The 24869-nt window shown below is 41.1% G+C and overlaps 1 protein-coding gene and 1 long non-coding RNA gene across 3 annotated transcripts in view; one reads left to right on the top strand and one right to left on the bottom strand.

Moving 5' to 3' along the window:
• Positions 1–3443: 3443 nt before the first annotated feature.
• The window catches only part of LOC134228096 (SR-related and CTD-associated factor 4), a 42043-nt gene continuing 20617 nt past the window's right edge, over positions 3444–24869 (top strand). The window contains exons 1-6 of one of the 2 annotated variants that reach the window (XM_062709880.1): positions 3444–3621; positions 3867–4157; positions 18816–19079; positions 19145–19549; positions 19683–19743; positions 19830–19876. In XM_062709880.1, the coding sequence (XP_062565864.1) occupies positions 3592–3621; positions 3867–4157; positions 18816–19079; positions 19145–19549; positions 19683–19743; positions 19830–19876 (1098 nt within the window). In that variant the 5' untranslated portion in view covers positions 3444–3591. The remainder of the gene's footprint in view (positions 3622–3866; positions 4158–18815; positions 19080–19144; positions 19550–19682; positions 19744–19829; positions 19877–24869) is intronic. The other variant, XM_062709881.1, reaches the window with a different exon arrangement.
• Positions 17794–18388, bottom strand: LOC134228098 (uncharacterized). The gene is made up of 3 exons (XR_009983834.1): positions 18090–18388; positions 17919–18031; positions 17794–17863 (listed from the first exon to the last, which is right to left on the bottom strand). It is a non-coding gene; the product is annotated as an uncharacterized LOC134228098 (long non-coding RNA).

The following is a 24869-nucleotide window of genomic DNA, read 5'->3' as shown; positions in this document are numbered from 1 at the left end:
GTTCATCAAATTCACTCACCCGATGGATTTTGACATTTGAGCGGGTCGTCTTCTCGAACAAAAATTCATTTTGCGTTCATTATGCGACCCGCTCAAACGTCATAATTTCTTGGGAGAGTTCATTTTGCGTTAGTCTATTGTTGAAGGTATTTTTTTCGTTTCGGCTATTCGCGAAGTTGAAGCAAAATCCTTCATACATCCAAAGACAGTTCTTTATGAATTTCCACAGTAGAGGAACAGAGAGGAGGGTATAGCGGCTATGCTTTGCTCAAGCTGACAAATAGCAATGGAAGGGAGGGAGGGAAAAATCTCAAATTATTTCCAAAACAAAGCACGAAAAAAAAATATTGATATTATCGGCGTAGCATATTGATATTGTCGGCGTAACTTAGAATTCGGAAGTCGGGACTTCCGAATCGAACTTTCTTCCGAAGTTTTATCTGTCAAACTAATTGATGCGTTGTTTAGCGCATCTTTAGGCGAATCTAGCGCACTATTTCCAAAGTTGGGAAAGTTGACTGTATCTGGAGAAAAATCCAACTTCGGTATAAAAGGCGGTTTAACTTTCTCCCGGATAGACAATAATTTCTCAACCAAAGTCCGGTGCCTATTTTGCCACCGAGACTTTCAGAGAATACCTGTCACTGCATGATATAAGAAAGATATTCAAATAATAATTTCTTACCGAAAATTCATTTTTTACTTTGTGAATCAATATGGCCGAAACTTAAAAATATGATAAAATTCATGATATATCAAACATTTTCAGCAAAAGTATGAAAAACGGCAAACGGACACAATATAAAAGTTTTAGGATGAATGATGTTTCATACATTGTTATTTTTTACGAGCAACGGATCCGCAGCTGGGGATTTGTTCCCCAAGGACCTCCTCCACAATATTCCAAAAGGAATTATCGATGTCCAACTCAGTTGTGTCCATTTTCCTTGGTGCAGATACCGATGATCGAATCGGTTATAATCCTGGTAATAATAGTGGAATCAAGATTACATGCCTTCGCGAGTTATTTGCGTGCGTGATTTTCTTCTTTAAACCAAGAAGTCCACATCTGTCAAAATAACAGATTTGTATTGATAGGTATTGACGTATTTGGTCAGTCGGCGTATTAATCAGGTATTAAAATTGTACTTTATATCGTATTGACGAATTGTCGGCGTATTAATGAATTATTTCGAATTGAAGTAATAAAAAGAATTTTTGTATTTTTCAGGTATTTTTTAATGTATTTTTAGATGCATGTATTTACAATTCAACTGATTTATGCAGTTGATTGCCCCTCGATTCCGATATATCGGAAGTATCGGAACGTCCCTACTGCGGCTTCCTGCTGGTTACTTCTCAGGTAATCGCAGCGGTCACTAAACACAACAGAGTCAATGAAAATCTCACCCACCATATGCACTTGCCATGATAAACACTCTCCACGTACTCAGTGACTCCGGTTGCCTCTCACTAATACAATCGAACACTGCTGTCATTTCGCGAAAAGCACGTGGTTTTGTTTTGAGCGGGAAAACTCTGCCTATCTTTTAACACGGCGGCTATCTTGACGTTTACCTTCGCAGTCGAGCCTGCGAGTGTAAGACCGCCGCAGCATTCTAGAAAAAGATAAGCGCGACAATATTGTTTGGCATGCATAACGAATGACAACAGCGAAGAGGGACAATGATAGGTTGAGCACAAATGAGACCACGCTGTGAATTTATCTCGTGAAAGTTATTTAATTTTCAATTGGTATCTTAATTTACCTTAGAGCATTATTACATGCATTAGTCCTATTTCTAGTAAGTTACCTTAAATATCCACGTATTCCAATTGGTTGAATTATTTCTTATATAATATGATAGGCTATATAACAGCCACAGAGAAACAGACGTCTCACTCAACGCATGTTCCATCGTTCACCTTTTTAACGGTGGATTCAATTTTTTGTAGGTGGTCAATCGGCCACCGATGGCGCTTCCATCGATTTTTCTTGTGTTTGACGTTTGCGCACTACCGCCATCTGGTTGCCGCTTGGCCACACACAGTGAATTTAGCATTGGGCGATAATGTTATCGTGACGATGATTTTGATTGCATTTTGTTCTAAGTGAGACGTCTGTTTCTCTGTGTAACAGCTATAGCTTGAGCCCTGGCCTCGCGTTGAATTATATTGGATCATTTGCAGAGTCCCGCAGGTACCTTTAAATAATCCTTATCAAATCATTCAATTAATCCAAACCATAATCTGCTCAGGGTCGCTATATATAATGCACAAGAACAATATTGTAATCCGGGCTCCTAAAGTTTCAATAAACGTAAGTACGAGAAAATGTTGGACTTAGAAAAATGTGCTTAATTGTATATCCCGTCATTATAGGAAATTTTAACGTATTCATGAAATATAATCGTTCAAAGTTCGGAAATTGCATTCTTTATTCGTTACCTGTGGAACAAATATAATATATTACGGAGAAAAAATGAAAATAGATTTTTCTTTTCGACACTTTTTTTTGGATATTTTCGATCTAATTAAGGTTATGGATGAATATATAGACCTCGGTATAGACAGTATTAATTACGTGCTTTTAAAAGATTTTGCCACTTAAAATATCATAAACCTGCGAAATGAGAATAGAAATTGAGATAGGTTTTTTTCAAATGGCTTTTTCTCAATGTTTACGTTTTGGATTAGGTCTTTTACAAATGTTAAGCGAGATATTTGACAGACTTCTTCACTCCAAATAATCTAAACGTTGTTTCCACCTGAATTTTCAGGTACATTTTGTTGGGAGCAGCAACAGTGAAAAAAACAACAAACAGCGGACCGAGAAAGTGAACCAGATTTTACGGACAGAAGAAAAGTATCAACCACTAAGTTGGACTGTACACGAACGATTATACAATTTATTCAGAACATAAACAAATATAAACAGATCATTTCGACAACACAACAACCATGGTGTATCCGTTTCACTATAACATAAAAGTTGTCTCGATTATGAGGGTTGGCGATTGCACTTCAAAATTATTTCAACACATTTTACGTGCACACGTAGCCGCAAATGCTTCAGAAAAATTCAGGTGAAACCGAGGGTGAAACTTACGTGTCCGGTGAATTCTATCCAAAACTCAGGTAGAACTTACCTGATTTTCACGTAGAATGAAAATTCTATCGAAAAATCAGGTAAAAGTTACGTGAATTTCAGGTGGAAAAAATCTACGTACTTTTTCAGGTGGAAACAACGTGCAGATTTTTTTGGGTGTTCAAAAGTTTTGCTTTCTGTTGACCTAACGCCTGGGCGACATATTTTGGACAAATCCCTCTGAAAAATGATGAACAACCTGTCACCGCGCTGTCAAAGTACTGTCAAATTTATGTCGACTTCCATCGAAACATCGAAAGTCGACCATCGGCGACGACAGTTCGGGCGGCAGCCATTTTGAACCCGAATTAATGTGCGTGTGTGAAGGACGGAAACCTTGGTCAAAGCTGTGCGAAATTTGCAATTTTTTGGTGCGAAATATGCCATTGAATGGCTAAAAGTGTCTGAATTAGAGTGTTGAAATCATCCGCAAGCAGTGCAACATGGAAACGGTTCGCGTTTTTAATCAGGAGGTGAGAAAAAAGTGTTTGGAAAAATTCGCCAATCTGCGCTACGATGACCTAAAAACGAGAAAAAATGGGTGCTCCGCCGCCGCGTAGTCTTTCGAGCCTTGATGGTTGCATCTAATGGATGTCGAGTGCCGTTTTTGGTTACATAAATGCGTCATTATTAGCGTAGAATGTTTACGAAAGTGTAATTAGGGTGTTGTCCAAGTGAAGTGATTAATCATGGGCTTTTATTTGTTGTGTGCTTACAGCTCTCGGGGCTGTATGAGGCCAAGCCGCCGATCTCCAAGGCCAAGATGGCCTCGATTACCCGGAGTGCGATGAAGGCCATCAAGTTCTACAAACACGTCGTGCAGAGTGTGGAAAAGTTCATCTCCAAGTGCAAGTCGGAATACAAAATACCGGGTCTGTACGTGATCGACTCGATCGTGCGACAGTCGCGGCATCAATTCGGCCCGGAAAAGGATGTGTTTGCGCCCCGGTTTGCTCGGAACATGGAGCAAACGTTTGCGCACCTGTTCCGCTGTCCCCCGGAAGATAAGGTGAGTGTGTAACGGGAATGAGAGGTAGGCTGCTGCAGCGAAAGAGGGGGGTTTCCCGTTAGGTTGGTGAAGACAGCAGAAAGTGTTGCCAGAAGGAAGTTATCATCAAAAAGTTTTGAAGATCACTTGAAGAAGTGTGGATGATCTTTAATTACCTTATGTTATAAGGTAATTAATGTGCTGCAGCAAGCAGGTAGAATGATGAAGCTATTAGTTTAGAATAAGTGAATTGTCAATTGGTTTAATTAACTTTATTTTTGTTCAAGTGAGTTGAACGAAAAAGTTTTGACGGTAATTTGCGTTCATGCCCAGCGACTTGTTTAATAATTCATTTACCTAATCTAAACTTAGCGTTATGCCACATTTTGAGTGAGTGAGTGAACTAAGGAAGTCGATGTCTTCATGTAGTTCACTTGAACGAATATGTTCAACATTTGACAAGTCAAATTGTGCTTAGCTGATTTGATCAAAACTTTGCATGACGTCGAAGAATCTCCGAAAGTTTACTTACCAATTACTTTATTTACCGTATTCCGGGCAGTTCCAGACAACGTGATTGAGGTCTTTGATAGCCTATCACCGCAGCCGCATTGATTACTGTCTGCAAGCCCTATTCGATAGGAATGCGCGTTCAGCTTATTCTATCCGATACACACCGTGGTTTTATCGGGAAAAGCTTGATCTAGCAGGAATTCACCATCCAATGTCTGTTTACAAATCTAGTTACGACCAAATCGCAAATTTGACCCGATATATCGCTTTTCATAGCGCCCACCTTGCCAAGTGAATCCGCCATCATCACCCATCACATTGAGCAATGTTAGAGCACTCAATATGGTTCGTATTTTGCTCAGAAAATACGATGAGTGCTGTACCGGCCTCATTGAACGAATAGCCTCAAGGGCGCTGAGACTATCCGGTAAGTGCGGTAAGACGCGCGGCTACAAAGCAAGACCATGCTGAGGGTGCCTGGGTTCGATTCCTGGTGCCGGTCTGGGCAATTTTCGACTTCCCTGGGCATAAAAGTATCATCGTGTTAGCCTCATGATATTACGAATGCAAAAATGGTAACTTGGCTTAGAAACCTCGCAGTTAATAACTTGTGGCAGTGCTTAATGAACACTAAGCTGCGAGGCGGCTCTGTCCCAATGTGGGGATGTTATGCCGATAAGAAGAAGAAAAAGATGGGTTCATGTTGGCCAGACTTCAGCAAGCGGTCCATTTTACCCTTTTCTCCCCTATTGTCATAGGCAATATAAAGAAATAAATAAAGGTGTAGGACGGGGCAAAATGAGCACCCTAAGAATGGTACTGAATACCTTCTCAGCAAGCATACTTTTCTATATTACAATACAACTTTTTTTTGTTGCATCTTATCTAACATCTACACTCTAAAAAATCATCACGTCATATTCACGTGAAAAATCACGCAACTGATCTGTCTTGAACAAATGACGATTGTTACGTGACGTTAGTAATGCTCACCAGAAATTCACGTAACTTTTACTAAAAATCTTGGTGAATATCTGTGAATATGACTGTATATCCACGTAAACAATTTAAGTGAGATTGTGTTAGTGTGATTGCAGCTTCGGCATTTGCGGAAGACCTCCATTGTAAACAAAAATTAACAATACATAACCTAAACATAATGAGACTTCGCGGGCGGAGGTAAGTGATATTTCAGGTGCATCTAGGCGGATATTTTCCGTGCCTGCATTTCTCCTCTTTGAAAAAAAAAAGCAACGGAGGTTGGACAAAATTTATTAGATTCGTTGAAAAATTATGTGAAAAAGAAAAGGAAGCTACATGGAAGTCTAGAGCTACAGTTTACAGCCTAGGTTCCACTACTTTTTGGTTAATTAACACCGGTAATATTAGCATTTTTCGAGCAGGCAACTAGTTTCAAATTTTCAGCGATTCTCATTGACATAATTTCTCAACAAATCTGATAAATTTAATTCAACATCCGCCGATTACATTGTTTTTTCTTCAACAGTGTTTCTGCGATAACTCCAAAGCGGAATGACAAAATAACGGCATTCCCTGTCAATAACGCGAAAAAGCTTCCCTGTCCCTGTTCATTTTTGCATTCATTCCAAAATCACTATATTGCAATACATTTCAAAATATGTAGTGGTTACCTGCTGTCTTGTAGATTTCACTAAAATGTCTCGTAGCCAGTACGTACAAATCACGTCAGGTTCACCTGATAAAACACGTAACTACTTTCAAGCTTCACGTCATTAGTACTGGAAGATCCAGTCAGAGTCACCGGATAAATCACGTAACTCAAGGAAACTAAATTGTGTTCAGGTTACTTGTCATTCAGGTCACTCTTACGTGAAAAGTAGGGTGGATGAGAACCACATTTGTTTTCAGGTAAATATGACGTGAAGATTTTTCAGAGTGTAAGAACGCGAATTTCAAAAAGAACGGTAATCCCGATAAATGTGACTGAGGTGGGACTTTAAAATATGTGGAAAAATTTTATTGCTCTTTTCACAATTGTTTAGGGTTCTGTGATAATCCTACGCTTTGAGAAGATGATGAAAACAACCCTCTTTTTACGTCACTTATTGGGGGGACGTAAACCGAATGTGACGTAGAAAGGATTTTTGCTAAAAATTTTAGTATTTCACTTAATTTATTGAACGTTGTTGGATACTTTTAAATACATTCACTTGCGTCTTACATGAGGTATTGTAATATCTCTCCAAATCCAGGCATATAAGATGTTATCAAATGGTCTACCGAATCAATTAAAGCCTTTATGATGTCCCATGCCGTGGTATCAACTCAATCATGTCCTCCGAGGATTTATCTTTCACTTGTGTCTCAAAACAAGTCATATGAGGTGTTGTAAGATCTCCAAATTGTCCTGGAATTTTAATCAAATGGTCTATCTAAGCTACTGAAGCTTGCATAATGTCCTCATCCGCGGTATGATCCCAATCATGCCCTCCGAGTATATGTCTTTTACTTGCGTCTCAAGTCGAGGTATATAAGATGTTTTAAAATTTCCAAATTGTCCTGGAGTTTCAATCAAATGGTCTTCCGAATCAACCAAGGTTTCCACGATGTCCCCAGCCGCGATGTCAACCCAATTTTGTCTTCTGAGTATTGGTCTTTCACTAACGTCTCAAATACAGGCATATGAGATGTTGTAAGATCTCCAAATTGTTCTGGAGTTTGAATCAAGAAGTCTATCGAATCAACCAAAGCCTTCATAATGTCCAAGCCGTGGTATCAACTCAATTATATACTCCGAGGATTTGTTTTTCACTTGCGTCTCAAAACAAGACATATGAGGTGTTGTAAGATTGTCCTTGAGTTTGAATCAAATGGAACGCAAACGAACGAAAATACTCGGAGAACATAGGTAGGTTGTTACCGCGGCTGGGGACATCATGGAGGCCTTGGTTGATTCGGCAGACCATTTGATACAAACTGCAAGATAATTTGGAGATCTTACAACATCCCATATGTGTGGATTTGAGACGCGAGTGAACGACAAGTACTCGGAAAATATAATTGGATTGATACGCGGCTGGGGATATCATGGAAGCCTTGGTTGATTCGGCAGACCATTTAATTCAAACTCCAGGACGATTTGGAGATCTTACTACATCTCATATGTCTGGATTTGAGACACAAGTGAAAGAAAAAATACTCGGAGGACATAATTGGGTTGATACCGCGGCCGGGGACATCATGAAAGCCTTGGTGGATTCGGCAGAACATTTGATTCAAACTCAAGGGCAATTCGGAGATATTAGAACAACTCATATGCCTGGATTTGAGACGCGAGCTTAATACAAATTCTTGGAGGACATAATTGGATAGTTACCGCGACTGGGGACATCATGGAAGACTTGGTTGATTCGGTAGACCATTTGATTCAAACTACTGGATAATTTGGAGATCTTAGAACAACTCATTTGCCTACACTTTGAGACGCTAGTGAAAGACAAATACTCGGAGGACATATTTTTGATGAAACTGCGACTACGGCGTCTAGGGAGTTCTTGGATGACCTGGAAAGTAACGACTGCTTAAGGCATATTGATATTGGTTTGCTGGATAGCAGCCCTTCGGTTACGCGGGTTGACCTCAAGACCTATACTGCCGTTATACGCTGTTGTGAAACGACCTCTCCGTGATAAAAGGGGATTAGTCGGCCGGGCTAGTCAACTACAAACGCCACAAAACAAGACTTAGTGTGCAAACATTTTATTATTGTGCTTCATACCCTTCATGCTTCTTTCTGCGGCCCTACTCTCCTGCTCACTGTGCATGCTTCTTTCCATCTTCTTCACGTCTTACATCTAACACTCACGTCCGCTGCATCTGTCGTTTCCTCCATCCTTCCGCATACCTGTCATCAGCCCGACCTGCTGTCTGCCGAGGGTGACTTGGGAACCCCTGTCCGTATCAAAGGGCTCGGTAAGCCGCGGGTGCCTTTTATGCTGAAGCGTCCTTTTCGCCGAAAGAAAAGCCCGTTTGGCCTCGCCGTGACTGCTGGGAACTAATCGACTGCGATCCTAGCGCACCGCCTCGGATTCTTCGGACCTGACTCTCGGTTGTCCCTCAGCACAATCGTCGTCGTCCTTTGGGCGGCTCGCTTCGCACCTCTAATCTTTCAACAGGCCACACGATCCGGGATCCCGCATGGACCGTACTGCTGCTCACCGCAGTGATAGATGCCTTCGACAAGCATGGCCAACCTCATTCCTGCCGCGTCCTCCTTGATAGTGGCTCCCTAGTGAATTTTGCAACTGCTTGGGTGTCAAGAAGCAGCGAGCAAATGTTCCTATCACTGGCATCAACGAGTTGCGAAGCCACGCTCGCGACAAGGTGTTGGTAAAGATCCGATCCAAAGTGACTAAGTTCTACTGCAGTCTCGAGTGTCTGGTCACACCAAAGGTGACTGGAAAAATCCCAACCAGCAAAATAGACGTCAATGGATGGCGTATTCCAGAAGGAGTAGTGCTAGCCGATCCAGCGTTCCACACACCGGATAAGGTGGACATGCTGATCGGTGGAGAATTGTTTTTCGACATACTGAAGCCAAGACATCTAAGCCTGTCCGACAAGTAACCACAGCTGCGAGAAACCCATCTGGGATGGATCGTAGCAGGTGTCATCTAGGAGCCATACGTTTCCAACACGTCGATACAGCACTCCAATGTGGCAACCATAGAAAAGATTGAATCCAAAATGCAACGTTTCTGGCAAATCGAGGAGCTGCCAAATATTCCTAAACTATCCAAGGAAGAAGTAGCCTGTGAATCCCACTTCCTCTCAACCTACAAACGTAATTCGACTGGTAGATTCGTAGTGCAACAGCCGTTTAAACCAACCGTCACTCAACTGGACGACTGCCGAGACTTAGAATTGAAAAGGTTTCTGATGCTAGAAAAAAGATTACTGCGCAATCCATCTCTCCAGGCGCAGTACGTGAGTTTCATCAGAGAGTACGAAGAACTCAATCACTGCCATCAAGTGAGTGAAACGAATGACCCACCAAACCAGCAGAAACCAGCTACCGCATCATACTGTTTTGCGCCCCTCCAGCTCAAGCACAAAATGTCGGGTGGTATTTGATGCCAGCGCTAAATCTTGTCCATCCAACCTGTCTCTCAATGACGTTCTCTTCGTCGGTCCGGTGGTGTAAAGCGAATTATTCTCTAAAATGCTTCGTTTCCGCACTCATAAGATTGCATTCACGGCGGACATCTCCAAAATGTATCGACAGATGCTGATGACTCCAGAGCACCAACAGTCACTATCAGCGAATATTTTGGCGAGAGCAAGTATCGGATCCGTTGCGAGTACTGAAACTTGACACCGTTACGTACGGTACTGCATCGGCCCCGTACCAAGCTACGCGATGCCTCGCTCAACTAGCCGAGGAAGAAAGAGGTGAATACCCAATTGCAGCTCGAATAATCACTCACGAGGTATACATGGACGACATGCTTTCTGGTGCCGAGACGGTATCGGAAGCTATTGAAGCACAACGTCAACTGAAGCAACTGTTGGCACGCGGTGGCTTCCCAAACCACAAGTGGTGCTCCAATTCGTTGGAATTCCTCCAGCAAGTCCCACCAGAAGAACGGGAAACCCAAGTATCGAAATCGGAATATGAAGCAAACAAGACCATAAAGGTTCTGGGTCTGCTTTGGGATCCAGATGCAGATACATTACTCCTCGCCAACCAGATCGAATATACTTCGATTGCGCCGATTACCAAACGAAAATTACTTGGATTTTCTGATGCTTCCTCCGTGGCGTACGGAGCCTGTGTGTACATTCGAAGCATTTTTCTCGACAAGACGGCGACGATGTCGCTGTTGACCAGCAAGTCCAAACTGGCCCCACTACACGACTTATCAATTCCTCGAAAGGAGTTATGTGGCGCACTTTTGCTAACGCGCTTGATAAAAAAGGTGATTGCCGATTTAAAAATGGAATTTCAAGAAATCGTGCTGTGGTGCGACAGTACTATAGTGCTAGCCTGGATCAAGAAGCCGCTCACCGTGATCCAAGACGAAACCAACAATTTCCGTTGGGAATACATCAGTTCTGAAAACAACCCTGCTGACATCGTTTCACGCGGCCAAATACCAAGGGTTCTAGAAGCTAACCGACTCTGGTGGCAAAGCCCTGATTTCCTTGGCAATGGAGAATATGTGGTACTTCGTCCCGAAGCCATTCCTGATGACGACTTACCAGACATGAATGCGGTTGTTTCTGCAACGATTGTGAGTATAGAATTACTTCCCCTCTTTACTCAATATAGTAGCTTCCGAAAACTGCAACGAATCGTCGGTTACGTTTTACGGTTCGTAACGAGGGCTGTGCATAATGGAGGTTTGTCGATATCGACGATATTCATTTGGTGATATATCGGTATCGGCGATATATCGGGTTTGAAAATATCGGATATCGGATCGATATCCGATAAAATAAAAAAATACAGTTTTTACCCGAGTTTGTCTACTATCGATTTTATCACGTTTCTAACTCTAATTTGTCACTCGGTTCTATACTATTCCCCAGAAAACCGTTCCCCAGAAAACCATACCCCAGAATTCCATTCCCCAGAATGTACCATTCCCCAGAAAACCAATCGCCAGAACGTACCATTCCTCAGAAAACCATTTCCCAGAATGTACCGTTCCCCAGAAAACAGAATATATAGATGCACATGATTTCATTTTCTTGGTTTCTTACAAACATCATCGCATACATAAAATCATTTATCTTGATGAGTTGGATGTGCAAGAGCCATTGTGGCAATTGTTAAACCTATAGTTTCCAATACAATGTGCCTGTTGGCATAATGAACATAACCCAAACAGCATAATTGATGCAAATTTGGTTGCTGCGACTTATCTGTAACTGAATCTGGTCGTATAGATGTTGCAGTGTTCTATTTGAAACATGGGTGCTGCTCGGGAAGGTGCCGCCAGAGTAAACGCGACGTGCGATGCGACGCGACCCGACTCACGCAAAGGAATAACAATTATTATCAATGAACTGTTAAACTGCACTGTCACGTCACGTCGCACCGCATGGTCACGGCTATTCTGGCTTAGCATAGCCAAAGCATATGATCAGTGGCGTTTCCCTAACCTCAATCTACCTGTGCACTGAACTTAAATTTAAGGAATTGGTGTGTGAAAATGCCTAGAATAACTAGATTTTGATTAGTATAAACGACTCTGATAATTTTCTTTTCCATTTAGACTGTCAAAATGTCAAAATTTTCACTTTTTGGGTCGGTGCACAGGTAAAAAGTGAGGTTACGCGACGCCACTGCATATGATCACGTCTATTCTGGCTTCACCCCAAAACAGAAAATAAATTCTTCTTATTTTGAAGCACGCCTTGATTGAGGAAACAAATAGGGATCATTTACCCGTCGATGATTCAATTAAGTCGATGATTCCTTCTTTTAAAACGCATTTCCCTGAACAAGACAAATAAGTCTATAATTTATGTGTGCTACGCACGCGTTTGTCCTAAATAAAGCACCAGAATATAAAAATTAGTAAATAATTCCTTCTCTAAAGGCACGAATTTGCCCGAAATAACGAATGATTCCTTCTTTTAAACTACGCATTTGTTCGTAAAAGGGCAAATGAGTGATACATTCTTTCGACTCACACACTTTCCTGAAATACCTTCTTTCAAATCACGCGTTTGCCCGGAGTATAGCAAACAAGTGGATGATGCCTTCTTTTGAAATATGAATTTACCCGCAATAATAATAATCCACAGGTTCATTGGATAAAATTTAAATAATTTTCAAATACTGTCGTTACACGCATAACTGTCTTATGTAAATAGTAATCCCATCAAATATGGGACAAATATACGTATGATGGCAGCATAGGAGAATCCACATAAAGGTTACTATAGGCATTTTCCGGGAATAAGGTAAATCATAATTTAACGCTTCTAGAAAAGCACACATTTGCTCAAACTTACTTTTTACAGCACGCGTTTAGTATCTCATTGCAGATTCTACATTTGTTCCTGCAACATGGTGACCAGCGAACCGGGAAAACCGGGAGAACCGGGAAAAAACCGTGAATTCAAAATCACCGGGAAAATGTCGGGAAATATGCGGGAAATTTAATAACCACCGGGAAAATTTTCTAATCTGCATTTGTCTCTCTGTAAAAAAATAGTGCAGTAATGTCAAACATCATGAGAGAATTGGTAGACTCATTCGCTCATTCCATTCTATTTCAGAGTTTACACATTTATAAAGTAGCTCACGTATTTATGAAGACTCTAGATACCCCATTCAATCAAGTTGACCAAAGTTGATTTTTAGACATAGTAATTAATTACAACTCCGGGTTACTTTTATACCCGAAACAAGAGCAATCAACTTTGATTGCACCGATTTTTTTTTGTATTAAATCTGATTTGAGCTCTCCTTAATTTTTAATTATCTCAATCTATTCCTTTTAGGTTCTCCAATTTGTCCAAATAAATATATTTGGTATTCCTCCTCTTTTATTCCAAATATTGAAACATTTCCAAAACCATTCAAAAAACCTAAAAAACACCTTTTTCAACAATAAATCTTGTATTCAACAAACAAAAAATCAAATTTGTCTTTCACGATCCTCATGATGCATCAAAGAGTTTTGACGATGGAAATTTGATTCACAGTTACACATTATATTAGTTCGTGACATCATTTGAGGTTTAGGTTCGGTATTCTTGTTTACGGACAAACTATACTTTCAAACGTTCACAAGAATATGGACTTTCGATTAATAGAACATGTTCCTAGAAAATAAGGTTTATTATCAAATTGTGGAATGGTTTGAATGATTGCGATACAGAGATTTTTTTTTATATTTTTCGATATTTTTCGGCAGAATCGCATTGTCTAAATAATTTGTCATGAGTTCATACTTACTAGATTAAAAAAAAAAAACAAACTAATTAAGTGAAAAAATAGTATTAGCCAGCAAAAATCACTCTTTTACATTTAATTTTGTAGTTGCAGTATAACTGTTTAAATTTTTTTTCTATTTTTAATATTTATGAATTTGTGTGTTTTTGATTTTTTTTTCTAATACCTTTTTTTTTAATACCGAGAAATTTTCCATAATACCGAGAGAAAACCGGGAAAAACCGGGAATTTGAAATTCAAAATTCACTGGCCACCCTGCTGCAAAGTTCGCTTATACCAATTAAGAGCGATCATTCATGTAATTCGAAAATTGGCGTGAATAATAAGGTCCATTGGGTTAGGCTTATAACGAGTGGCAACCTAAAAAATGGAATGACCACAATACTTTTCTATCAGAATAATAATGCTTTCACAGAAATATGACACACACTTTTACTCCAGCATTGCTTAACATGCCGTCGAAACAGAAAGTATTGCGGCGCGGATTGTACATTTTATCAAGTGAACCAATATCATGGGAAAAGTATATTATATCAGATTGAACTGTACTGTTGTAGTTTTTTTTCCCGAGACATTCTTTTCATTCCAGTTTTTTAGTTGCCAAAATCTTTTTTCTTCATTGCAAGAATCTTTTTAAATGTATGAAAAAAAATTCTGGGATATGGTGCATTCTGGGGAATGGTTTTCGGGGGAATGTTTCATTCTGGGAAATAGTTTTCTGGGGAATGGTACATTCTGGGAAGTGGTTTTCTGGGGAACGGTTTTCTGGGGAATGGTTTTCTGGGGTATGGTTTTCTGGGGAATGTTATAAAATCTGTCACTCAAAAACCATTTGAAAATTTTAGTCGCTCTTATTCATCTTGGTAAAACACCGCAAACCAAGATTTTTTTTATGTCTTTAAATCTTGCCGCAAACGACAATAAACATGATGAAATAACTTTCACCGCCTGTGGTTTATTATGAATGATTTTTTTTTCTTTGTCTGTCATAGAGCTCGGACCTTAATGAATGATTTTAGATTTCCTGTCGAGGGTTTTGTAAGCTTTATCGTTCATGCGTTTTGCCTTTCGTCTTAGTGGGTACTGATGCGCCCAATTTCTCAACACCAGACACAATGGACATTTAAAAAATGTGATTGGCTAGCTACATATGTTTTAAAGGATGTAGTCAGTGAGCCAGTGTATGTAGTTGATTTAATTGGGCATCAACCGTCTAAGACGAATTAAGTACTGTCCATTTAATTCCACCAGTTAATTTTCGTTATCTTTGCAGATACGTATTTCGACAACAACTGTGTGGTCGTCTTCAGTGTCTTGTACTTGACTCGACTTGAGTCGAGTCGAGTCAAGTACAAGACACTGAAGACGACCACACAGTTGTGGTCGAAATACGTATCTGCAAAGATAACGAAAATTAACTGGTGGAATTAAATGGACAGTACTTAATTCGTCTTAGACGGTTTAATACATTCCACTAAAAAGAGCTTAATATATTTTTCTGGGTATCATCATTACATCGATTACAAAAAATTTTCGATATCGGCGATATCTGAGTTCAATGATATCGGGTATCGTATTGATAAATTTCATCCGATAATATCGATATTATCGATTTTATCGATATTTGCACAGCCCTATTCGTAAACAACTGTCGCAAGAAGAATGTGAATGACCGTAGAACCGGACGCATCTTGACGGTTCCCGAGATACGCTCTTCAACCGAGACTATTCTCAAGGTGATCCAGCATATTCATCTAGGCGACGAGATCCAGCGTGTCGTACGAAACGAGCCTTGCAAAAGGATCGGGAACCTCCGACCAATATTTCATGATGGGCTACTTCGAGTGGGTGGTCGTCTGGATCGCTCTATACTGCCATTCGAAAGTCGTCACCCAATCATCTTGCCTGATAAGGATCGTATCGTGCGGATAATGATTCTTGAAATGCACATCGAGTTACTTCACATCGGTCAGACAGGTCTGATAAACGCTTTGCGTCAGCGATATTGGCTGCTTAATGCTCGTTCAACTATACGACAGATTACTCGGCGATGTGTGAAATGCTTTAGAAGCAATCCAAGTGACGCGACCCAGCTAATGGGTAACCTTCCCACATCCAGAGTTGTGCCGTCACCACATTTTGCTGTAACCGGTGTGGACTATGCCGGTCCGTTCTGGATTAAGCAAGGTTTACGACGACCCGCGCTCGTTAAGGCATACATAGCTGTATATGTCTGTATGGCCACCAAGGCCGTACATTTGGAGGCAGTTTCGAAGCTCAGTACGGACGCCTTTCTGGCGTGTTTGAGGAGATTCATTAGTCGTAGATGGTGTATTCAACAATTGCACTCAGACAACGCTACCAATTTCAAGGGTACCAACAACGAAATGCATGCGCTCTACAATCAGTTTCGTTCCCAGCAAGCAGTACAGCGTATCGAGCAGTTTTGTCATGCACGAGAAGTCGAGTGGCATTTCATACCAGCTGACGCTCCTGAATTCGGAGGACTTTGGGAAGCGGCGGTTAAGTCTGCCAAGACGCATCTTAAACGCATAACGTCAAGTTGACATTTGAAGAGTTCGCTACAGTACTAGCCGAAATTGAAGCCGTGCTGAATTCACGCCCGTTGTTCGTCGTATCCAATGATCCCGCCGATCCGTTGGTTATAACTCCAGCGCATTACCTTATTGGCCGTCCACTTACCGCAATGGCGGAACCATCACTGGAAGATCTAAACGCCAATCGTTTGGATAGATGGCATCATTTGCAGCTCTTACGTGAATACTTTTGGCGTGCTTGGAGCCGAGACTATCTTAACACGCTTCAGCCGCGAAAGAAGAATCTTCGAACCATGCCAAACATCCGTACCGATATGGTAGTCCTGCTCCACGATAGGAATCAGCCTCCTCTCTACTGGAAGTTAGGGCGAATTTCGGCGGTATATCCTGGCGACGATGGACTTGTGCGAGCGGTCGATGTGGTCGCTGATGGTTCAACTTATCGACGTCCAATAACCAAAATATCCGTCCTTCCCATCGAAGACAATCACTCAGATCCAGTTCCAGTTGTTGAGGTAACTCAACCGGGGGGAAGATGTTCGGCGCCGCACCGTAGAGTTGCTCCCACAGACGACGACAATTTGATTGATGACGTTCACAGTCAGCTAACTTGAGACAGCGGAAATAGAGCAGCGCGACACCACTCTCAAGCTATGAAAGAGCGGGAACAGGACGTTGGTTTCAGTTTCTACGCGACTACCAACCGATCAACACGCAGCAGCAAGTAGATGATCCTAAGAAGAAGAAAGTGAAATTCTCGGGAACTTTTTCAAATCGGCGTATGTAACATTTTGATCAAGCTGAGAAAATGAGCTTGAAAGTTTTCAGATTTCATTTTTATTCCTATTTAGAAACTAATCAATTTTATTGCAATTGAATACACCTCAACGATACATTATGAAAAGGTTCATCGTCACTGACCTTGAAATCTGCACTGCGTGTGAACATTTCAGTTATTTTGATAAAAATATATGTTACAACGTTTTGCAACAGATAAATCACATACGTCGTTTTGATACGTCAGTATGACCGAGGTCATGCTACTTTCGTCGAAATGTTACGCTGCTCCGTACGCTGCATTGTTGATACGTCGAAATGTTGCGTCAAGTTGAAACGTTTCACGCACATGCGACAAAAAAATTGCAACACTTACAACACGACGTAACAACATTTGCTGCAGAAAAACAACGTAAAATGTTTTTCTTAACGAAAATCAGAATATTTAAGCGACATGCTTAATTTTGAAATCAGTGATGAAAAAGTACAAGCAGATGCACGTTTTAAACTATTTAGTTGTTCGAAAAAACTTTTTAAAGTACATTTTCTGCTAAGCGGTGTATGTGCAATATTTTCAACAATGATGTTACACCGTTTTGCAAAATATTGATTTACATTTTTAAAAACACATTTTCATGTAGCTTTGAAGATATACACATTTTTAGATGAATTTGATGCCATATGCTGTTGAAAACGGGTTTGTTTACAATTTGCGACATACGTCGTTTTGAAAAAGTACCCGAGAATTATTAATTATAATAAACAAAAGTGAGATTGAAAGTTGAACTTCACGTTTTTCTATGTGCATTAATTCCGACCTTATCTATACAGTCCGCTAACAGTCCGAGTCCGAACACTTCCTGAGAAGGCTCTTTTGTCTGACAAATTCGCAGTGTCCGCCAAGGGGTCTGGTGCCAGAATGGATCCTACAGTGAAGGTTTCATTAGATCATGTTGCTGCCCCTTCTATAACATGTCTTACCTTTTAAAATCTTCTCGGGTGTTAGATACTTGGAGCGCTTCCTTGGCCGTGACTGCTCGTGCGTTCGGTTCCAGAGGCTCGAGGACCAGTCGCTTGAGGATCGTCGATAGTCCCTGCTCGAATGATTCTGTTAGCATCATCATCGGCATATTTTGTTTGAATTTTGCTTACCGGCGATATGTTGGATCTGGAATTCCACCGTTGACTATCGTTCCTTCTTTGGTTCACAACTGCCTCGTGCCTCGTTCTGCGCAGTGGGCGACACGCCGACAAATTTGTTTGTTGTGAATTCGGACTATTTACTTTTCAAAGTATTACACTTTTGAATCAGTGTACTCGACGCGACCTTTTTGTTACGATTGTTGCTCCCGAAACTTTTCCCGAGTAAACGATTCCCGGTACCACTATATTCCACCTGGCACTAACGATGCTGATTAAATCTGAGAAATTTGAGGTTTTCTCCACAGCAAGTTTACTACTTTTCAGCTCATTGAAAGTCTTAACATCATCCAGGCCCGGTGCTTTCATATAACCGACCGTTTTTTATTGCTGAAATGCTCAAAGTGTTGCTATTCATTCTTTTTCTATGGCTCTACATTCCAACTGGAACTTTTCCCCTTTTCAACTTATTATTCTATCAGCATTTCCACTGTTCTTAATTGATCGCTTTCCTATGCATATCAATTGCCTTTCCTATGAATAAGTACTTATCTTGTTTTTATATTGTATGACAAGTACAAGTCAAAAATGTTTCCCACCCGAAAACATCCTAACGAGACCAGACCGAGAATCGAACTCGCCATCACCAGATTGACAATCATATGCCTTTGCTCATAAGAGAGAGAAACCCAAACTATTCATAATATGTATTAACAAAATAATTGATTTCTCCCGCAGAGCAAAATCATCCGCGTGCTGAACTTGTGGCAGAAGAACATGGTGTTTGCGCCGGAAGTGATTCAACCCCTGTTCGATTTGGCCAATCCGGAGCACCCCTTGCACCAGCAGTACAATGCATCGCAGGCGGCGGCTGCCGCTGGGGGTGGTGCTGCCGACGCGTCCGGTGGCTCCAACGGAATGAATACCTCAGCTCTGTCGCATGATTCCCCGGGACCAATGTCCCATGACGATATGGGTAGTGCGTCGCAACCGTCGGAGGCAGTAAGTTTTGATTTTTTTTCCTCACCAGCTTCGGTACGTCTTAATTCATGCTATCATGTCTGCAGAAGGGTCTCGATCCCAACACCATTCGGCAGTTGCAACAGTTCCAACAACTTCTGTTACGTCAAACTAGCGGAGGTGAAGCGCACGGATCCGGAAAAGATCAAGTCAAATTCAACAAAAAGCTGCTGGACTTTGACTACGGCAGCGAAGAAGACGATGACAAGAACTCCCCATCGGTTCCCTCGACGTCGCTACCGGACGGGAACAACATTGCCCAGATTTTGTCGGATCCAAACGTGCTGAAGCAGCTGCAGAATCTGCAAAAGTTGAAACAGCATGAAATGGAGGAGAAGCAAACGAAACTGACCGAGATGAGACTGCAGGAGGAGAAGTTCGAGAAGCATCTGGCCAGTGTACTAAAGGTGGCTAGCAATATTCATACTGCCGATCACAAGCAGCTTATGAACGTAAGCGACTGTCGTGTGGATTTGTGTGTTCTAATGTGTGTTTTTTCTCTCTTCCTTTTTATCGTTTTCTGCTTCCGTTTATTACGTGGGGATTTTCTTCTTTTGTTCATTACATATGGTGCCGGATCCGCAGAAACTTCCGTTTGCCAACGAGTGTGACCTGAGCCGCCAGCCGACGATCGATCTCAGCGGAGGTGAGTTTTCTGGATCGCGAATGAGGCTTCAACTGTTGTGTGGTGTTTAATAATGTTTCGTTTTTACCATTCTGTGTTTATTTCAGGTCTATCGTCCTCTAAAGATGCTGATGCTGATGACATAGTTACTGAGGTAATTTTTAAATGGATATGGGTAACATATGATCACTATAGTTGTTCTTTATATACTGAGGCAGCGTGAATGCTTATACGAATTATGATTGATTGTGTTTGTTTCTTTCTAAGCTAGGGCGTTACAAATCTATACTAAAAAACGTCCTGCTGCTCTTCTTGTGGTCAAGGGATTAGAATAATTTTGACGTCTTGAAGAATCCTAGCCTTCGCTGCATTCGTCGTCATTCGAGCGACTGACGAGTCATGATCATATGCTCGTATGCCTCGGGAAGCTCTAACAGCCAAGTGCCGTCGACTTTGAAGCCGACTTTAAACAACTTCTGGCTAGTTGAGATCGACCCGTTAAGGTATTATCCCAGGCTTCTTTTATGTCGTTTTTTACTGTAAATTATCAATTGTCATCGACGGGTTCGATTCTAAGGGAGATTGTGGCCAATGCCTCCAGCGACGACGCATCAGCTAGATTCTGACCATCTCTCTGGATGGTAGCGAAAGCCCACGATTTACGATTCTCTCGGTCTTTGAGACGTTTCACCATAGGCAGAGAAACATTTCCGATCGATTCAAAATCTCTGGATCTGCTTCCAGGTTGTATACAACTTCTTACTGCTCCGTTTGGTTTATTATTTCATATTTCTTCTCTGCTATTGTTGCAAAAAATTTCTCTTTTTTTTATTGGGGAGTGAGCGCCAAGAATGGACCCAGTGCGTATAACCCCTGAACTGAATAACAACCAAAGTTTAACGCTGCGTAATGCGAACTTCGAAAGTTGTGAATTGCGTAACACTTAAAGGGAGGATTCTCTTCCTATTCAACCCCGTTGGGCGAAATGTGACGGTTCAGATGTTTCTTACAAAAAGTTTGATAAAGGGGGGGTGGGGTGTTGAAAATGCCCAATTTTTGCGTTATACGTAAATAATGGATCTGACAATCATTTGCATTGCATGCTCTGATATTAGATCAGAGTTAGATTCCCGAATACTTTCATAAAAGCAGAAACTATGATAGCATAAAACCGAAATTTGCTGTACAGATAATGCACAATAACGGAAGGAAAAGTTAGCAACAAAATTGTCTTCTTTTTTATTGCTAAACAAATTTTTCGGATCTTTGTCATTATTATCTCCGACAAAACAAAGCTTTGTCGTTGGTTGGTTCTCTTTTGTTGCTTGTTTTGCATGCACATCCGACCAAAATTGAGATACTGATATTTAGTTTTATTAACGAATTTATAAATGTAATCACGCTAAAGGGTCCATTTCTAGCACACGGTAGGTCTGGAACATGTAAATCAAATAGGGAGTTATAATACGTAAATAAATAAATTCGATGTTCTGTATTATGAACCAAAATAGGCATAATAAGCATTCCAACTGCATCATTTAAAAATGACGACTGTAGAAGTAAAACTGAATATTTTGCGTGTTTATGGCTTCATGACATGTCATTCAGAATGGCTGCCTTGCGGCTTACCAACACAGTCAAACAATCACCCACCCCACCCACTCGGATATGCACCGATAATTTTAATTCATATACTGACTACATACCTGACCATCTTCTCACTAAAAAAGTAAATCTGGACTTAGTTCGAAGTTCAATCTACGCGACAGTATGATGATATCATCACATAGCGCTAATTTAGGGAAGATATATAAGCAAGTGAACAAAGTGAAAAAATTCCCCCCAGTAACGCACCATGCCAACGACGTCGCCGGTTTCAACACTCTGCACGTCGTCGGTAGCGTCGTATGCAAGCAATCATTGATCAGCAACAGACAGTGATGTCGATATGAACTATTGTGGAATCATAGCGAAAACATGTAAAATATCTATAAAATTAATCAATCTTTTCCTAACGCATTATGTATTGATGCAGTAATAATATCTTATTGAATCTGTTTTGAAGTGCATTGTAAAAACTGAAAAATCGGAGCAAAAAATGATCTTGTTATTGGTGTGTTTGAGCAGCTGGCAACAACGGTTTAAGATGTAAACATAAACAGCCAGCATCGTGAAAACAAAATTCATAAATATTCATCTAAACCAAAGAAAAACTGATGCTTTTCTGACAAATTCCAACAGTTTCCCATCCTTAGATTGTATTGATTAATACTGCGTCTAAATTGGGCTGAATTCTTCCGAATAAGTGCAATGTTTACTGTTGTCGGATGTTAACAAAAAATTAATCCCACGTGTATGCTTACTGAATTGGTATTGGAAGTTTCCACCACTACAAATCCATGATTGATGATTTTTATGACACAATCACATAGAAATTTGAGTGTCACAACCAGGGTTGTAAATATTCGGCAGCACTGGATGAAGGTGATGTTTTTTTATATCATTTTTTTATTTTCTTCCTGCTTTGAAATCAACCTCACATTCCCGGAGAAGCAGAAAAGTAAACAACAGAACTCACATCACCCACAGCGCCGCGAAGATGAAATTTACCACAGCAAAATGTACACATTCACCCAGCAAATTGAAAAAAATCACCACGCGTTTAAATGGGCCACTCACAGTCATACGGTAAGGCGTGAACTGAGCAGCATGTCAGAGCGACTTGTGAGTGGCTGAATGCGAAATTGACTAGTCGGTGTTGCAAATGATTTTTCGGCTGCACCCAGTCGCACTCACCACGGCGGCGATGAAGGCGACAGCAGATTTTACTGAGATCCATGTTTTTCACTGCATTGACTGTGAAATATTTCTACCCTGGTCACAACGCTTCACCTTATGTACGAAACACGTTGATGTTACCTGTCGCTTGCTATCTGATGCTACAAAGTGACAAGAGGTTTTGTGACTCACTCTAGCGAAGCGTCTGGAATTGGCGAATTAAGGTTGCATGAAGAAGAAGAAGTCGAAGGATAATATTTGAAAAAAAAAAAATGGGAGTATACAAAAATATCTTAAAACTCTTCCTTAAAATTCTAGGAACAATTTAATTAAAAACGGTTGATAGTACGGGGTTGAACTTTTCTTATATTGTATAATAAACACATCTTTTAGATTTTAAATTTTGTTCTGTAATATTGCTCTTTATACATCGCCAGGGTTTACAGAAATTGATCTCAATAGATAACGAACAACGATAAAAGAGAGGCAACAGAACCTCTTCGAATCATAACAAGCCATGAAAACAAGACTATCGCACTTGTATGCAAGTTAAAAAAATCCGATTCAGATAGGCGGGCTCCACCGAGTGGGTTTGATAAAACGCTTTGTTCTCGCTCATTTTATGTTGGGGATCATATGTTTTTCGCACAGCTGTGTAAAATAAAATATCATCCTTCGACTTCTTCTTTTTCATGCAACCTTTTTTCGCCAATAAATTGATAGAAATGAAACGTCTGAGCAGGTACAGCGATTATCAACGTATGAACTTATTTATACACAAAAATACAATGCTCACTAACATCTCCCCTTCAGTTGGTATTTGTATAACACCTTAAATTAACGAGGCGAATCGGTCCAGGGCCGAAAACCTCATTAATACTTACTTGATACTTGATGGGCTACAGCTCTTCGATGAACCTACGCCGAATGGAGTATCCTTCTCCACTGGACTCGATCCTGGGCCAATCGCTTCCAGTCGCCCTGAACATTGAGCGCCCTCAGGTCCTCTTCAACTGCAAAAAGCCATCGTGTACGCGGCCTTCCACGAAGCCTGCGGCCTCTTCCGGGTTCTCTACTAAATATTATCTTCGCTTGACGTTCTTCCGGCATACGAACAACGTGACCAGCCCACCGTAGTCTGCCGTGTTGTATAAGCTTTATAATATCCAGCCCTTTGTACACCTGGTACAATTCGTGATTCATGCGACGCCGCCAGATACCGTTCTCCTGTTTACCGCCGAGTATTGTCCGCAGCACCTTACGCTCAAACACTCCAAGAGCTCTCCGATCAGCCTCCTTTAACGTCCATGTCTCATGACCGTATAAAGCCACCGGAAGAATCAGAGTAGTATACAGCGCGAGTTTTGTTTTCGTTTGCAGACTACGGGACTTAAGCTGGTTACGAAGTCCGTAATAAGCCCTATTTGCAGCTGCAATACGCCTTTTCACCTCGCGGGTAACATCATTATCGCACGTCACTAATGTTCCAAGATACACAAATTATTCTACCACTTCAAATTTTTCACCATCCAGCACTATTTCGCTACCACCACCACTAATGAACCCACGTTGATTGCCAGCGACCATGTACTTCGTTTTGCTGGTATTGATCGTGAGTCCAATCCTCGCTGTCTCCCTCTTAAAAGGCGCAAAAGCCTCTTCCACGGCACGGCGATCAATTCCGATAATATCGATATCGTCCGCAAATCCCAGGAGCATATGCAATGATAATGGTACCGCTTCTTTGCACACCAGCTCTCCTAATCGCTCCTTCGAGTGCTATATTGAACAGTAGGTTCGAGAGTGCATCACCCTGCTTTAATCCATCTAAGGTAACAAATGACGTCGATATTTCATCCGCAACCCTTACACTTGATTTTGATCCGTCCAACGTTATACGAATCAGCCGTATCAGTTTCGCCGGAAAACAATGTTCAAGCATAATTTGCCATAATTCATTCCGTTTCACTGAATCGTATGCCGCCTTAAAATCAATAAACAGATGATGTGTCTGCAAGTTGTACTCCCGGAATTTATCAAGGATTTGTCTTAGGGTAAACATTTGATCCGTCGTTGATCGGCCCTCACGAAAACCCGCTTGGTATTCGCCGACGAAGGACTCTTCAAGCGGTCTCAATCTGTTGAACAGAATACGGGACATAATTTTGTACGCCGAATTAAGGAGGGATATTCCTCGGTAATTGGCGCACTCCAGTCTGTGGGGCAAATGAGGCCGTCCAACCAGCTAGCAGGCATTTCCTCGTCTTCCCATATTTTCGACATAATATGGTGCAGAACTTCATAAAGCTGCTCACTGCCATGTTTGAGAATTTCAGCCGGGAGCTGGTCCTTCCCCGCAGCCTTATTGT

This window comes from Armigeres subalbatus, chromosome 3 (genome assembly GCF_024139115.2).
Source record: "Armigeres subalbatus isolate Guangzhou_Male chromosome 3, GZ_Asu_2, whole genome shotgun sequence".
NCBI classification, from domain to species: Eukaryota; Metazoa; Arthropoda; class Insecta; order Diptera; family Culicidae; genus Armigeres; species Armigeres subalbatus.
This window is presented reverse-complemented; position numbering and strand designations above follow the sequence as displayed.